The following is an 18,524-nucleotide window of genomic DNA, read 5'->3' on the forward strand; positions in this document are numbered from 1 at the left end:
TGTCTAGGATGCACAATATTCATGCACCTTCAAATGAATATTTGAGGCTCTACACATATAAAGGAACAAGCAGTACCAGCCACTCCAAAAACATACCAAATGGTAAAGAACATCAACACAATCAAGAATCTGCACAACTAACGAACAAAACAGCCAGCTAGCATCAAAATGACAGTATCAAATTCACACATAACAATATTATTCCTAAATGTAAATGGACTAAATGCCCCAATCAAAAGACACAGACTGGCAAACCGGATAAAACATCAAGACCCATCAGTGTGCTGTATTCAGGAGACCCATCTCACATGCAAAGACTCACACAGACTCAAAATAAAGGGATAGAAAAAGATTTACCAAGCAAATGGAGAGCAAAAAAAAAAAAAAAAAAAAAAAAAAAGGGGTAGCAATCCTTGTCTCTGATACAATAGACTTTAAACCAACAAAGATCAAAAGAGACAAAGAAGGGCATTATATAATGGTAAAAGGATCAATGCAACAAGAAGAGCTAACTATATTAAATATTTACGCACCCCGTGCAGGAGCACTCAAATGCATAAAGCAAGTTCTTAAAGACCTACAAAGAGACTTCGACTCCTGCACAATAATAGTGGGAGACTTTAACACTCCACTGACAATATTGGACAGATCAACAAGACAGAAAGTCAACAAGGATATCCAGGACTTGAATGCAGATCTGGACCAAGCGGACCTAATAGACATTTACATGACACTCCCCCCGCAAATCCACAGAATACACATTCTTCTCAGCACCACATTGCACTTACTCCAAAATTGACCACATAACTGGAAATAAATCACTCCTCAGCAAATGCAAAAGAAGGAAATCATAACAGTCTCTCAGACCACGGCACAATCAAATTAGAACTCAGAATTAAGAAAAGCACTCAAAACCACACAATCACATGGACACTGAACTTGCTACTGAATGACGAATGGATAAATAATGAAATGAAGGCAGAAATAAAAATGTTCTTTGAAACCAATAAGAATGAAGACACAACGTACCAGATCCTATGGGACACATTTAAAGCAGTGTCTAGAGGGAAATTTATAGCAATAAATGTTCACATGAGAAAGACGGAAAGATCTAAAATCGACACCCTATTGTCAAAATTCAAAGAGCTAGAGGAGCAAGATCAAAAAAACTCAAAAGCTAGCAGAAGACAAGAAATAACTAAGATCAGAGCAGAACTGAAGGAGACAGAGACACAAAAAGCCCTTCAAAAAAATCAATAAATCAAGGAGCTGGTTTTTTGAAAAGATCAACAAAATAGACCGTTAGCTAGATTAATAAAAAAGAAAAGAGAGAAGAATCAAATAGATGTAATAAAAAACGATAAAGGGGAGATCACCATTAATTCCTCGGAAATACAAACTACCATCAAAGATTACTACAAACAACTCTACGGCACATAAACCAGTAAATCTGGAAGAAATGGATAAATTCCTGGACATTTGCACACTCCCAAGACTAAGCCAAGGAGAAGCTGAAACCCTGAATAGACCAATAACAAGGTCTGAAGTTGAGGCAGCAATTAATAGCCCACTGACCAAAAAAAGTCCAGGTCCAGACAGGTTCACAGCTGAATTCCACCAGACATACAAAGAGGAGCTGGTACCATTCCTGTTGAAACTATTCCAAACAATACAAAAAGAGGGAATCCTGCCTAACTCTATGAGACCAACATCATCCTGATACCAAAATCTGGCAGAGACACAACTAAAAAAGAAAACTACAGGCCAATATCCATGATGAACACTGATGCAAAAATGTTCAATAAAATACTGGCAAACCAAATCCAATAGCACATCAAAAAGCTTATCCACCACGATCAAGTAGGCTTCCTCCTGGGGATGCAAGGCTGATTCAACATACACAAATCTATAAACATAATTCACCACATAAACAGAATCAAAGACAAAAACCACATGATTATCTCAATAAATGCAGAGAAGGCCTTCAACAAAATTCAACAGCCCTTTATGCTAAAAACTCTCAATAAACTAGGTATCGATAGAATGTATCTCAAAACAATAAGAGCTATTTACAACACACCCACAGTGAATATCATACTGAATGGGCAAAAATTAGAAGCATTCCCTTTAAAAACTGGCACTAGACAAGGATGCCCTCTCTCACCACTCCTATTCAATATAGTATTGGAAGTTCTAGCCAGAGAAATTAGGCAAGAAAAAGAAATAAAAGGCATTCAATTAGGAAAAGAAGACGACAAACTGTCTCTATTTGCAGACAACAAGATCGTATATTTAGAAGACCCCATAGTCTCAGCCCAAAACCTCCTTAAGCTGATAAGCAACTTCGGCAAAGTCTCAGGATACAAAATCAATGTGCAGAAATCACACGCATTCCTATACACCAATAACAGGCAAACAGAGAGCCAAATCATGAGTGAACTCCCATTTACAATTGATACAAAGAGAATAAAATACCTAGGAATACAACTAACAAAGGAGGTGAAAGATTTCTTCAAGGAGAACTACAAACCACTGATCAAGGAAATAAGAGAGGACACAAACAGATGGAAAAACATTCCATGCTCATGGTTAGGAAGAATCAATATTGTGAAAATGGCCATACTGCCCAAAGTAATTTATAGATTCAATGCTATCCCCATCAAGCTACAATTGACCTTGTTCACGGAACTGGAAAAAACCATTTTAAACTTCATATGGAACCAAAAGAGAGCCCGCACAGCCAAGACAATACTAAGCAAAAAGAACAAAGCTGGAGGCATCACGCTACCTGACTTCAAACTATACTACAAGCCTACAGTAATCAAAGCAGCATGGTACTGGTGCCAAAACAGAGATATAGACCAACGGAACAGAACAGAGGCCTCAGAAGCAATGCCACACATCTACAACCACCTGATCTTTGACAAACCGGACAAAAAGAAGGAATGGGGAAAGGATTCCCTGTTTAATAAATGGTGTTGGGAAAACTGGCTAGCCATATGCAGGAAGCTAAAACTGGACCCCTTCCTTACACCTTATACAAAAATTAACTCCAGATGGATTAAAGATTTAAACATAAGAACACCATAGAAACCCTAGAATAAAACCTAAGAAAACCATTCAGGAGATACACACAGGCAAGGACTTCATGACTAAAACACCAAAAGCAACGGCAACAAAAGCCAAAATAGACAAATGGGACCTAACTAAACTTAAGAGCCTCTGCACAGCAAAAGAAACAATCATTAGAGTAAACCGGCAACCAACAGAATGGGAAAAAATTTTCACTATCTACCCATCAGACAAAGGGCTAATATCCAGAATCTACAAAGATCTAAAGCAGATTTACAGGAAAAAAACAAACCCATTCAAAAGTGGGTGAAGGATATTAACAGACACTTTTCAAAAGAAAAAAAATATGTGGCCAACAAACATATGAAAAATGCTCATCATCATTGGTCATTAGAGAAATGCAAATCTAAACAACATTGAGATACAATCTCACAACAGTTAGAATGGCGATCATTAAAAAATCTGGAGACAACAGACGCTGGAGAGGATGTGGAGAAAAAGGAACACTTTTACACTGTTGGTGGGTGTGTAAATTAGTTTAACCATTGTGGAAGACTGTGTGGCGATTCCTCAAGGATCTAGAAATAGAAATTCCATTTGACCCAGCAATCCCATTACTGGGTATACACCCAAAGGATTATAAATCATTCTATCATAAAGACACACGCACACGTATATTCATTGTGGTGCTGTTTATGACAGCAAAGACCTGGAACCAACCCAAATGCCCATCAATGATAGGCTGGCCAAAAAAAATTTAACACATATATACCATGAAATACTGTGCAGCCATAAAAAAACAATGAGTTTGTGTCCTTTATAGAGATATGGATGAACCTAGAAACCATCATTCTCAGCAAACACAAGAACGGAAAACCAAACACCACAACCAAACACCATGTGTTTTCACTCATAGGTGGGTGATGAACAATGAGAACACTTGGGCACAGGTAAGGGAACAACACTCGCAGGACTAGGTGGGAGGGGGTGGAGGGGGGACAGCGGAGGTGGGGAGGAAGGAGAGGGATAACACCAGGAGAAATGCCTGATGTAGGCAACAGGGGCGGCAGGGGCAGGAAATGAAGACAGCAAACCACCATGGTATGTATGTACCTATGTAACAATCCTGCAGGATGCAGGACGTGCACATGTACCCCAGAGCCCAAATAAAATGAAAAAATGAAAAAATGAAAAAAAAAAAAAAAAAAAAAAAAAAAAAGATACAGACAACTCACTAAAACAGTTGATATAGCTAACAATTACATAAAAAGATGAAGTTCATGAATAATCAGAAAGATGCAAATTAAAATTAGTATCATTTAAGCTGAAGAAATTAAAATGCTGTAATGCTTTCATAAATTACCAGGGAGTAAATTATTAGTTATTTAGTGAGCAAACTTGCATTATCCATTACTACGCATTCTATAAACCTACAATTCCATTGAGTAGGTATCACCTTAAAAAACATTATCATAAATGTCAAAAGATGGCCTGTGAAGGTATAAAAGGTGTTAACTAAAGTTCTATTTCTAGAAATAACCCAAATATCAATCAGTTAGGAATTGGTAAAATATCTGTAGTATACTCAGAGAAATACCATAAAGAAGTTAAAAAGAATGAGGAAAATCTAAATATATTAACAGGCTTAGACTACCAAATCAAATTATTGAGAAATGTGTGCTATAGAACCCCTATAAAGTGGGCATTCCACAGCAAGTAGAAAAATTAAATTAATACAATACATAGCTGAGTGGAGCAAAATGGTAGAAGCATACAGTGTTTATCCCAACCCCAGCAGGAACACCAAATTTTAACTATTTACACACAGACAAAGGCATCATCACAACCACCAAATATCAGGTGAGCAATCACACTACCTGGTTTTAACCGTTATCACTGAAAGAAGTATTGAAGAGGGTAGGAGAGACAGCCTTGAATCCCTGATAGCATACCTCCCGCATCTGGCCCCACAACATTGACAGAGTCTGTGTACTTTGGGAAGGGACAGTGCAGTAACTGGGGGACTTTACACTGAACTCAGTGCTGCTGTCACAGCAGACAGCAAAGCCATGTCGGGCTCAGCCAGCACCCATGCACTGAAGTAGCCTTTGGACTAGACCTTGCCAAAAAGGAATCACCAATCCCAGCAATAAGAACCTGAATTTCTTGGCAAGTTTCACCACCATGGGCTAAAGCGCTCCAACGTCTTAGGTAAACCTGCAAGACAGTCTAGGACACAAGGAGTGCAACTTCTAGGCAACCCTTATGGCTGGGGCTGGGATTAGAGCCAGTGGACCAAGGGAGGTGCCACCTGGGAAAACTGGATATCCATATGTATGAATGAACCTGGAACCCTCTCTCTCACCATATACAAAAATCAAATAAAAATAGATTACAGACTTTTACCTAAGATCTCAAACTATGAAACTACTACAAAAATACTGGAGGAATTCTTCAGAACAACAGTCTGGGCAAAAATTTCTTCTGTAAGACTCCACAAGCATAGGCAAATGCTGCACAAAAATGGACAAATGGGACCACATCAAGTTAAAAGCTTCTGCAGAGCAAAGCAAACAACACAGACAACCCACAAAATGAGAGAAAACATTTGCAAACTATCCATCTGACAAGGGACTAATAACCAGAATATATAAGGAACTCAAGCCTCTACAGGGAAAAAAAATCTAATAATCCGATTTTTAAAAAATGGGCAAAAGATCTGAAAAACATTTCTCAAAAGACAACACACAAATGACAAAAGGGCACATTAAACACCGATCATCAGAGAAACGCAAATCAAAACTACAATGAGATATCATCTTACCCTAGCTAAAATGGCTTTTATCCAAAAGATAGGCAAAAACAAATGCTGGCCAGGATGTGGAGAAAAAAAGGAACTCTAAGTACATAGTTGGTGGGAATGTAAATTAGTACAACCACTATGGAGAGCAGTTTGGAGGCTCCTAAAAAAACTAAAAATAGGATATACCATACAATCCAGCAATCCCACTACTGGGTATATACCCAAAAGAAAAGAAATCTGTATATCAAAGAGATATCTGCACTCCCATGTTTCTTGATGCAGCGTTCCCATTAGCTAAGATATTTGGAAGCAACCTAAGTGTCCATTAACAGATGAATCAAGAAAATGTGGTACATATACACAATGCAGTGCTATTCAGCCCTAAAATAGAATGAGATTCAGTTATTTAAAATAACATAGATAGAACTGGAAGTCATTATGTTAAGTGAAATAAGACAGGCACAGAAAGACAAAGGTAACATGTTCCCACTATTTCTGGGATCTAAAAAAATCCCACAAATTTGTGGGATCTAAACCAACTGAACTTATGGACATAGAAGGTAGAAGGATGGTTATGAGGCTGGGAAGGCTATCTATATACCCAAAATAGTAGGAGGTAGGAGGTAATAGAGGGTAGTAGGAGGCAGGGGGTAGGAGGGGATAATTAATGGGTAGACCCCCAAAAAAACACGATCATTAAGACCTAGTATTAGCAAGCACAACAGGGTGACTATAGTAAAAAATACTTTAATGGTACATTTTTAAGCAATTAAAAGAGTATAATTGGATTGTTTGATACACAAAGAATGGTTGAGAGGATATATATCCCATTTTCCATAATGTGATTATTACATACTGCATGCCTGTATCTAAATATAATGTATATTCCTACTATGTACCCACAAAAATTAAAAACAAGAACATTTTTAAGATACAAATATGTTGTCAACACCCTATTAAAGGAAACAGACACACACACACACACACACACACACACACTCTCACTCACTCACAGGTGAGATATATATACAACTTTTTACTTAACACAAATCTCATTCTTAAAGGATAATTTAATTCTATAGATATTATCTATGGACATATAAATTGAAGCATAGAAATGATCTAGAAAGATTAAAGTTATAAAAGTTGATACTTCTAAGGAAGTAAAAGCCCAAAGAATGTACACTCTGTGATTCTGTTTATATAAAGTTGAAAACAGGCAAAACTCAATTATGGCATCAGAAATCAAGTTACTGGTTACCTGTGAGAAGAAGGGAGGGTGTAAGAATTGGGAAGATATAAGCAAGGGACTTCCAGGACACTGTCAATGTTCTGTTTTGTGACCTAGGTACCGGATTCACAGATGTTTGCTATTTTTGTGCTATATAAGTATTTTCTCCTAGTCTGTTGTTATTTAATACTGTATATACCACTATATAAGTATAAGAAGTTTTAATTTCAACATACCTGAAATAATGCACATATAACCTGTTGAGTTAATATTTATGTTTCTATGCGTATTTCTGTATGTACACCATACTTAAGCAAAAAAGTTAAGCTAAACAACAGTGATAAAACATTTAAGACCTAAATCCAGTTTACCTGTGCTTTTTTCTTTCCTGGAACACATATTTTCACATTTTTTCCTTTTATCATAAGAGGTGTTGTTTCAATGTGCTTCATAATTGCAGTAATTGCCTCTTTAAATTCCATTTCTAGGTAAGCCTAAAATGAAATTTATTCCATCATTTGTCACAAACCTACCTTTACAAGTTCCTGCATTTTAAAATGGACTAATTCTTTATTTTGTAACATCAAACCATTCAATTACCTCAAGTCATGGTTGTTCTTGCCTGTCTTTTTATTTTGCTCAAGTGTAATTTGATTAAGGATGTTTCACACATGAAATGGACATTTAACCTTACAGAATTTCTATACCACTACCAAGATTAAAAAAAAAAATCCAGGCAGGCTCATGGAACAAGAGGAAATGAGAAGACATCAGTGAACAATAGGAGGGAAGGGAAGATATGGTCCAGCTTTGTGGTAGGGCTGACATTTTAAAGGCTTCTTGCAACAAAGACAACACTATGTTCCCTGTCCTGACTCACAACTTAAAAATTTTTTCTTAATTTTTTTAAAAAATTGAGACTGGGTCTTGCTATGCTGCCCAGGCAGCTCAATCAATCCTCCAGCCTTGGCCTCGCAAAGTACTGGGATTATAGGCTTGAGCCACCACACCTGGCCCTACCTCACAATTTTTTTTTTTTTTTTTTTTTGAGACAATTTTACTCTGTTGTCCATGCTGAAGTGCAGTGGCGCAATCGTGGGTCACTGCAACATCCACCTCCAGGGTTCAAGAGATTCTCCTGCCTCAATCTCCCAAGTAGCTGGGATTACAGGTGCCCGCCACTATGCCCAGCTAATTTTTATATTTTTAGTAAAGACGGGGTTTCACCATGCTGGCCAGGTTGGTCTCAAACTCCTGGCCTCAGGGTGATCTACCTGCCTCTGCCTCCCAAAGTGTTGGGGTTACAGGCATGAGCCAACTCACCCGGCCTTAACTCACTATTTTATATTGTGCTTAAAGATTGTTCACAGTTCTTAACTTTCATCACGTGAGTTATAGGAATATAACCCACAGACAATACTTACCATACAAGCAAATAATTTGTTTTAGTATAAACTTACTGGTGTTCTAAAGCAATGACTGGCAAACTATGGCACACTACTTATTTTTGTAAATAGTTTTTTTGAACACACCATGCTTGCTCATTTATATACTACTTATAGTTGTTTTTGTACTAGAATGGCAGAGCACAGCAGTTGAGATCCTATAGCTGGCTCATAAAACCAAAAATATTTATCTGGCCCTTTGCAGAAAAAGTGGGCAAACCCTTGTATTAAAGGATATAAAATATTATTTTGGGGCCTTGTTCATTCACATCCAAACATTTCTATAAATCTCAAAGAACAAATATACATGCAGTACAAGCAGCTAAGAGACCCAACAGCAGTTAATAGAATCATTAAAGCAATTACTTGGTATGAATTTTTACCACAGACTAAACGGCTCACCTCCTTTCTATATGGAACAATCAAGACATCATTCACTTTCCCAAATGGTTGAAATAATTTTCTAACATCTTCTTCAGTACAACCATCCTCTGGTAATTCAGATATAAGAAGAACCGAACCACAATGCAATGATTGTTCTTTCCGAAGCTATTTTTGGAGTGAAAGAAAATTTAAAATAAACCAAATTAAGCTACAATGTACAGTAATAATTTTCTATATAATTTCTTCTACAACTAATATTAGTACATTAAAGGGTCTTTTCCAAATATTTTACCCATTTTTCTTTTTCCTTCACCACCCCTATTTAGCCAATTTTTAAAATCATGATTTTACAATTTTAACACTTGATTTTAAATGCAAAAGCAAAGTGGTAAGAAATACTATTTATATTTTTAAACCCAGAAATGGTTTATAGGTGCTCTTTTCTGTTTACAGCATCTTATAGCAAAGAAGATCTATGGAATGGTCCAAGGCCATTAGAGAAAAGTTTTCTAAGAAACTACATGGCCCACCAACAAGTGAAGCTGAAATCACTTCACTTGCTCACCCTCTCTTCTAATAATTGAAAATGATCTCTAGACGGTTATGTTTTTAAAAATTCATATATAATGCATACCATTTGAATACACTATAGTACCAACTTTACCACCTATGTTAAAAATTAGAGCCAGACATGGTGGCTCATACCTGTATCCCAGTGCTTTGGGAGACCAAGACAGAAATATTGCCTGAGGCCAGGAGTTCAAGACCAGGATGGGCAACATACTAAGACCCTATCTCTATTTAAAAAAAAAAAAATTTTAAACACCCAGGTGGGTGTGGTGGTGTATACCTGTACACTTAGTTACCTGGGAGCCTGAGGCACGAGGATACTTGAGCTCAGAAATTTGAGGCTGCAGTGAATTATGACTGCGCCACTGCAATTCAGCCTGGGTGACAGAGCGAGACCCCATCTCTCAAAAAAAAAAAATTTTTCTTTTTTACTAAATAAGAAAACTTTTAAAAAAGTTCCACTGCCACCAAACTACAAGTCTTGAAACAAAATGAAAAGAACTTTATATATATTAATAATCTTATAAGACTAATTCAGCCTCTTCAGAATTGTCCCCTATATTCAAAAATTTCTTCCCAATGCGCTTCAAAATTCTGTACTTACTGGTTGATTATTTTAAGTTTATCTTTCTAAATGTAAGTTCTTTGGGGCAGGGAACAGCAGATGCTGAAAGTCTTTAATGTATTTAGATACTGAGGAGAGCAATGTATACCATACCTAATTACCTGAAAACTAATTGATATTAAAATATACAAAAAATTTGATAATTGGGCCTATTAGGATTTTCTCTGAAGACAGTCTCTTGATGTTTTAATATATTATTTAATAGTGATTTAATAAACATATATAACAATACCTCAGCATTGTAACCAATGCATTACAATCAAAATACACCAATAAATCAGTACAAAAAACTACATTTTACACTGTACAACAGAGTATTTGACTTCTGAACTGTACCACAAAAAGTATAGAAGAGATGAATAATGATCAATTCTCAGGAGAGGCTCACTCTTACACCTTACAAAAAAACATTACAAAAGCTCAGTAACGCTGCTGGTGATTATTTAGTTTCCCAATCAGAGAGCAAAACTTATCATAATAATCTTTTGAGGCCAGCCAAAAATGCCAAACCATCAAAATGTTCTCTTTTGACACATCAAATACAAACCACTGGCATTCCTAAGCTACAAGATTTTGAACTTTGGACTTTTACTATATTCATAAGAAAAACCAGTGAAATACTCCATACTGAAATCATTTAACAATTCATGATTTCAAAGTTACTGGAAATACGGAATTAAAAAGTTAAGACAACTTCGTTTTTCTTGAGATAGGGTCTCTCTCTATAGCCCAGCTTGGAGTGTAGTAGTGTGATCTCAGCTCACTGTAACCTCTGCCTCCCAGGTGGGTTCAAGTGATCCTCCTATATGAGCCTCCCATGGCCTGGGACTATAGGTGCCTGCCACCATGCCCAGCTCATTTTGATATTCTGTTATTTTTGGAGAGAGGGGGTTTCACCATTTGCTCTGGCTGGTCTCAAACTCTTAAGCTCAAGTGATCCACCCCACTTGGTGTCCCAAAGTGCTGGGATTCAGGCATGAGCTACCATGCCAGGCAACAACTTTTTATTCTGTTTGTCATAGCAAATGTATGAATACTTGCACTAACAAAGATTTACAAAGCCAGGCATAGTGGCTCATGCACTTAAGGAGGCTGACATGGAAAGATTGATTGCCTGACCCCAGCCTGAGCAACACGGCAAGATCCCATCTCTACAAAAAAATAAAAACTTACCCGAGCATGGTGGCTGTGCTGCCACCACGCCTGTTGTGCCAGCTACTCCGGAAGTAGAGGTAGGAGGATCACTTGAGCCCAGGAGATAGAGGCTACAGTGAGCCAGCCATGTTTGCACCACTACACTCTGTATCTCCAAAAATAATTACTAATTAAACAATTACCTTTCGCTGGAGAGAAACAGCTTTATCAGACACTGGTTTACATTCTGGCGAAGTATCATCTTCAAGATTCTTTGATTTACAACGAACAGAATGTCCTCCTAGATTTGAATCGCTCTTTGAAGTACTTGTAGATTTAACTGATGGTTTTGTTCCACTGCCAGTTTTAGGCTTTTGTGCTGGTGAATGTCCCTTATCAATAGCTTCAAGATGCTTCTGTTTATTAAATTCTGTCCCATGCCCAGGTTGTTGTACTACATCTTCTAATGCCTTTTTCCTATCTAGTGAAAAGACAAAAAAAACAATTTCAATTGAAAAAAAATTAAAGTAGGAGCCATCTCATGACATAATTTTAAAAATATAGAGCTATTCTCAAGCTAAACAGGGAGCACATAGATGAAAAAAATCTAGTCTTTATTCACTCAGAAGGCTTTTACATGAAGAAGTTCCTTTATTCAGTAAGCTTCCCTTATACCAGTGATCCTCAAAGTTTTGGTTTCAAGTTGCTTTACACTTACTGAAGACTCCAAAGATGTGTTATATTTATTGATATTTACCATATTAGAAATATAAAATTTAAAAATATTTATTAATTCATATATTAGGTTGTTGCACAAGTAATTGCAGTTTTTACCACTGAAAGTAATGGCAAAAAAGTAAACTCCCATATTAATGTAAATCTTTCTATAAAAACCATCCATAATTCCCAAAACAAAATTAGTGAAATGAGTAGCACTATTGTACCTTCTTCCAAACATTTTAATGTTGTGCTTAAAAGAAAAAATCTAAATTCTTCTATCTGCTTCTGGATAAAGAAAATCCAGCCTCATGCAAATATGTAACTAGAAAAAAGAAGACCTCACAGAACTCTTAAAACATCTTGGGGACCCCACTCGGTCATTGCTTATGTAATTAAAAGTATTTTCATTTGAATTCAGCATTTTAGAATATACTAGATACAGTAAGACCTGTTAAAAGTATTACTTTTTTATTTTTCAGACCAGTGAGGTGAAGCAGTGGGAGTGTCAAAGGACCTCAGATATTAACTATGATTTCTTTCATTGTAGAAAGAGGGTGTGTGTGTGTGTGTGTGTGTGTGTGTGTGTGTGTGTGCACGTGCTATTTCTGAAAGGGTCATTAAATCAGCATTAAGTCACAGGTTAAAAATAATAATTTCAAAAACATTTTAAATTAATCCATGGAATTCTATAATCAATTATCAAAGTAAACTAAGATGTTTCTACCATCCTTGGTTTTTAAACACGATGTTGGTAGACACATATATTCACACACATTTTTTTGCCAAGTGACTAGAGGGAGTAACTCTGTGGGATGTGGGTCAGATTTCATTTAGCAATTCTAAAATTTAATAAAATGGAACATTTCTCAAAATCCTAAAAAAAAAGACATTTAAAAATTTAGTCAAAATAAGTACATTATTTCATGGCCATCAGTGTACCTGATGATCTCACTGATCTCCTGGATATCCTTTCGGGGCTAGCTGATCGAAAGCATTTTGGACTACCCCTAAATGGATTTTTAATTCGATATGGTGAACGGGATCTGGATCTGGATCTGGATCTGTATCTAGAAATGAAACGATGGCAAATTCTTGGACTTCGACTTCTTGGTCTATACATGTAACGCATTGGGCTTCGAGATCGACGGATTCTGTGACTTGAGCTTGATCTTCTAGAACGCCTAGGACTGGGGGAATGAGAACGTCTTCGTGGAGTTTCATTTTCTTTTCTATTACCCTCATTTCTGTAAGCAGGGGGAAAAAAAGTTAGTGATTAGCAATTTAATGTAAATTTAAATGATACTAAATGACAGAAGTACTTACTTAAAAAGAGACTGTTAACAATACCAAACTCTGATAAAAGATATGTACTTAAAACAAAAATCTGTTTGTTATGATGTGATTCAGCCTTACAGGTGAGTAAGAAACAATCAGAGCAGTTTATCGGCCCTCCAAACTGCTGGGATGTCTGTTTTCTAGTTTACAGATGAATATGACAATGAATTTCTCTAGTTTTTCCTGTACCAATATTATATCCAATTATACTTTTAAAGTATTAAATTGTGTAAAGAATTTAGGAAATGATTTACATAAACAGATGTATTAAATAATTTTTTCCTGAAAGATTATGCCATCTATAAATATGATTTGATTTCTGTATGTGTGCATACACCCATAAATTGAGTAGGATCCCCTAGGGGATACAGAACTTAATAACACCACTCCTAGCATTCAAGGCATTTACAACAGAAGATGTCATAAACATAAAATAATAATGTCAGAATAAAATATTTTCAGAAAAGATTAAAGAAAGTAGTTCGGGGAGGGGCTGTATCACATTTAAGCTGGAATAAGAAAGATTCATAGAGGTTTTTGCATTTGCCTACTGTTTAAATTGCAAAAATAGAACCCAAAAGAATCACTTTCTTAAAATTAAGTGTTCACTTTTAAAAGATAATTAAGTTTTCATAATATTACTATTTTTAAAAATTACCTTCTTGATGGAAGGATCTCAGGATTCCAATCAGGATACCTATTTTGAAAATAAACAATATTAACTAAGAGCTAAAATAAGACTATAAGGCTCAATTAATCTTTACTGGAAATAAAATATTTTAAGTATTTAATTCAATAAATAATCAAAGTATTATGCTAATGGGTGTATCAGGGAAACACATTCCCCATACTTTAAGGCCTAAACACTTATTTAAGTAAAATGGCCAGTACATACACAAACATGTTAGAGATACAAGATAAAAGCTTAGGTTAAGGGTTAAAAAAGAGAAGACAATTCATCTACTTTACAGAACTCTAGAAAACACCACTCTTATCATATTCTATGTGGCAACTCACAGAATACAACATGAATGGTGCCCCTTAACTTATGCCAATTGGTCCTCACAGAGATATATCCCGTAAGAGGAATCAGGAGAGAATTCATAGAAAATGTGGCTTTTCAAGTAGCCCTTAAAAAGATCTATTAATAGGCATGGATCAGGTTAGATTTCATGCAGTGGCAATACATAAACTAAGATTGGAGGCAAAACATAGGTGTTTTGTTCCAGGAACTGTCTAGCTGCAGCATAGAAATGATAAAAAGGAATTATAAAGGGGGAAACTTGGACAGGTTGTCTGTTGTCTCAGGTAGAGACAAATTATGAAGAGCCTTGAAATCAGGTAACGATGTTACACAAAGGAAAAAACAATGGGAAGTTAATGAACATTTATAAGACAGGATAACAGGAATGTTCTCAGAATAAGTGTAAAGGAATATCTGGAATTAGAAAAAAAGGTAAGAGCTGAGATATTTAGAAATCAGGCATGTAGAAGCCACAATTACAGCCCTAAGAGTGAGACTAATACAAGATGGAGTTTATAGAAAAAAAGAGAGCCGAGATAGAATCTTAATGCACATCAACAACTGTAAAGCAGACAAAGAAAAAAAAGATTAAGGAGTAATCACAGAAAGAAAAACCAGTAGGAGAAACAGCAATATCACAGAAGCCTAAGAAAAAGGCTGTGTCTTCACTCTCAACTTCTAAAAAATCTGAACTCTGACAGGCATTTGGACAAGTTGATTGTATTAAATAAATAAATCACTACATTTAAGAATACAATTTCAGTAGCAAGACGAAAGCCAGGTAAGGAAATGGAGGCAGCAAACTTCTTACAAATCACCTAGTAGGAAAATAAAGCTAGGTCAAAATTTAGTAAAATAGTTTGTCTTGATTGCTATTTGCCTCAGACATTGTTAATGAGCTAACCCCACAGCAATTCTCAATTCCCTTTTCCCTTGTTTGTCTTTATTACAACGACTAAAAAAAGCTAAATATCTGCTTTCCCACTATCTCTAGAAGATAGCCAGTGATAGGTTCTAACCAATGGGACATAGGTACAAAACCCCCAGGAGACATCTGAGAAAGCTTCTGCCTCATTCTTCATACTTTGAGAATAGACATCCTGTCTAGAGGACTTTTTAATTATGAGAGGACAAGCTATGAAGACAAAAAAGCTAACTTTAATCCAACATACCCATCACCTAGTGTCAACAATTCCCAATATATGGATTGTGTTCCATCTATTTCTACACTTTTAAAAACTTTCATTGCCCTGTACCATCCAGAAAGATAAATTCCTAGTCTTATAGTGATTCAAAGTAAATCCTTTATAATCAAACAAAACTGGGTTTCACCGTAGGTGCTGTCATTTAATGGCTATTAAACTTAAGGCCAGTTACGTAGTTTGTGTAAGCCTTAGCTTTCTCACATGTATATGCTGGAAATGACAGTGATTAACAACACATGAAAGTTATTAAATTTCCAGAGCTCTCTAGTTTATGGTTCACAAAGTTTGAAGATTATTATTCAAGAGTTACTAATTATGGTTGGGCACGATGGCTCATGCCTGCAATCCCAACACTTGGGAGGCTGAGGTAGGCAGATCACACTTGAGTTCAGGAGTTTGAGACCAGCTTTGGCAACCCTGTCTCTACCAAAATACAAAAAAATTAGCCAAGCGTGGTGGCACTTGCCAGTGGTCCTAGCTATTCAGGAGGCCGAGGTGAGAGAATCACTTGAACCCAGGAGGTGGAGGTTGCAGTGAGCTGAGAGAGTTAGTAATAATATTGTTGATTTTCACTAGGTTCAGCTTCATCAGTTTAGCCTGTTCACGAGGTAACACATGTTCTCATCTCTGCTGCTCAGGGCAGAAAGATAAAGCATAAATATATTCTGCAAGCAGAATTTGGAAACACCTCTATACTGCCCAACTAGTCAAAAATGTGCTTCAGAAGCAGTAACGCTCCTAATATAGGTGGTATAACATAATTTTTAAGAGTAAGGACCTGGTAACTGATGTTATCTTTGTCCCAATGTGATGCAATAAATACACACATCACCTATGAAGTATTTGCAACAAAAATGTTCTCAGTGAATTTAATGCTAAGGAAACAAATAGGAAACTATAAAAAGTGGGACATTCAACAAGACAAGTTTCCTGGGCATTTCAGGGAAAAAGTCAACACTGTAAAAACACCCTCCTTGAACAACAACAAAAAAAAGATGACAAAACAAAAAACAAAACAAAGAGTAGGCTATTCTAGATTAAAAGAGACCATAATACATAAATCTTAACTGAATACTAGATGGGGGGTATGGATGGGGCAGACAAGAAGAGTTATTTAAGGCATTCTGGAAACAAATGGGAAAATATGAATTCTGTTTATATGTTATAAGGCATTGTGGAATTATTAATCTATTTAAACGTGTTGTATCAGGTTATGCAGAACAATGTCCTTACTCTTAGAAGATAGAAGCATTTAGAAATGATGTGTCATAATGTCTGCAATTTATTTTCAAATAGTTCAGAAACAAAATGTATGAAGATATAATAAAGCAAATATTAACAACTGATGAATACAGATGAAGAATATACATTTTTCTTCCTTTTTCCCTTGAATATTTATTCTGAAAAAATTTTAAGCCATAAAAAAGTAGAAGGGATGGTAAATAAAGGTCCATAGGTTAAACTAGTTCTGATTAACTATTTGCTACATGATGATAGAAAAACTGTCTCTGTGCCTCAGCTCTCTCACTGATAAAATCAGGAATAATCCTTATACTTAACACTTCGTAGGTGTTTCTGAAGACTAAATCAATTATGTAAAGTACTCAGAATGCCCAGCAAACAATAAGCATAGTATAATTACCTATTTTTAATAGTAAAATTCTGATTCACTTTATCTTTCCTCAACTACTCATGTCATAATCCAGAAAGATCCAATAAAGCCAGAGAGAATAAGCCATAAGAAACACAGTAACTATCTAAATATGTATCAATGGAGGAATGAGTAGAAATAAGGTATATCCACATTAACGCAGCTTAAAAGCATAAAGAATGCAGATCCCAAGCACCTAGCCAAATCTTACTTATTAAATTATTTTACAGTGGAGAGAAAGTAATGAAGCAATTATTCAAGAGCATACAACCTGAATGTGATGGTTAATTTCAGGTGTCGACTAGATTGAGGGATGCTTAATGACTGGTGAGGCATTGTTTCTTGGCGTGGCTGTGAGGGTGTTTCCAGTGAAGATTGGTTTGTGAGTCAGTGAGCTGAGTAAGGAAAATCTGCCCTTAATGTGTGCGAGCATCATGCCATAGCATAGGCTGGGAGCCCAGATGGCACAGATAGACGGAAGAAGGTGGAATTCCCTCTCTCCACCCCTCCTTCCCTCAGAGCGAGATGCCCTTCTACTCTTTGCCCTTGGACATCAGAACTCCAAGTTCTTGGGCCTTTGGTCTATATGACTTGCATCAGCAGGCTCCTGGGTTTCTAGGGCTTTCTGTCTCAGACTGAGAATTATGCTATCAGCTTCCTTGGTTTGGAAGTTTTTGAATTTAGACTGAGCCACACTACCAGAAACCAAGGGTCTTCAACATGCAGACAGAATATTGTGGGACTTCTCAGCCTCCATAACTGTATAAGCCAATTCCCCTAGTAAATCCCCTCTCACATATCAATACACAGGGATATCTTGGAAATATGTAGATTGAGTTCTAGAACATCACACTAAGCAAGTCATGTAAGTTTTTTGGTTTCCTAGTGCAAACAGAAGTTATGTTTAGACTATACCAGTCTATTAAGTATACAATAGTATGTTTTTAAAATGATACATAAATTAATTAAAAATACTTCATTGCTAAAAAATACTATAATGAGCCTTCAGCAAGTCAAAATCAAAGGTCACTGATCACAGGCTGCCATAACAGGTATAATAATTATGAAAAAGTCTGAAATACTGTGAGAATTACCTCCCAAAATGTGACTCAGGAACACAAAATGAGCACATGCTGTTAGAAAAATGGTACCAATAGGAAAGAGTCCTGACTGGCCCAGCAGAGACAAGGGAAGAAGGAGGCCCTGGATCTGCCACTATAATCAGAGTGAGGTCAGGTGAAGAATAATGTGCAGAAGGTGAAGAAACTATGAAGGCATCATGAGACCTGGTTAGGAGACACAGCCTGGAGAATTATGAAAGATAC

General features: G+C 36.4%; 1 protein-coding gene across 10 annotated transcripts in view; it reads right to left on the reverse strand.

The window, feature by feature from the left end:
- Window positions 1-18,524, reverse strand: part of ZNF638 (zinc finger protein 638) — a 153,491-nt gene that overhangs the window by 55,055 nt on the left and 79,912 nt on the right. For all 10 annotated transcript variants that reach the window (XM_032291782.1, XM_032291781.1, XM_032291780.1 and 7 more), the window contains exons 4-8: window positions 13,978-14,016; window positions 12,924-13,228; window positions 11,468-11,745; window positions 8,954-9,100; window positions 7,478-7,600 (exon numbers count right to left, since the gene is read on the reverse strand). In XM_032291782.1, the coding sequence (XP_032147673.1) occupies window positions 7,478-7,600; window positions 8,954-9,100; window positions 11,468-11,745; window positions 12,924-13,228; window positions 13,978-14,016 (892 nt within the window). The remainder of the gene's footprint in view (window positions 1-7,477; window positions 7,601-8,953; window positions 9,101-11,467; window positions 11,746-12,923; window positions 13,229-13,977; window positions 14,017-18,524) is intronic.

Source organism: Sapajus apella, unplaced genomic scaffold, assembly GCF_009761245.1.
Source record: "Sapajus apella isolate SASKATOON/1434 unplaced genomic scaffold, GSC_monkey_1.0 scaffold26, whole genome shotgun sequence".
Classification (NCBI taxonomy): Eukaryota; Metazoa; Chordata; class Mammalia; order Primates; family Cebidae; genus Sapajus; species Sapajus apella.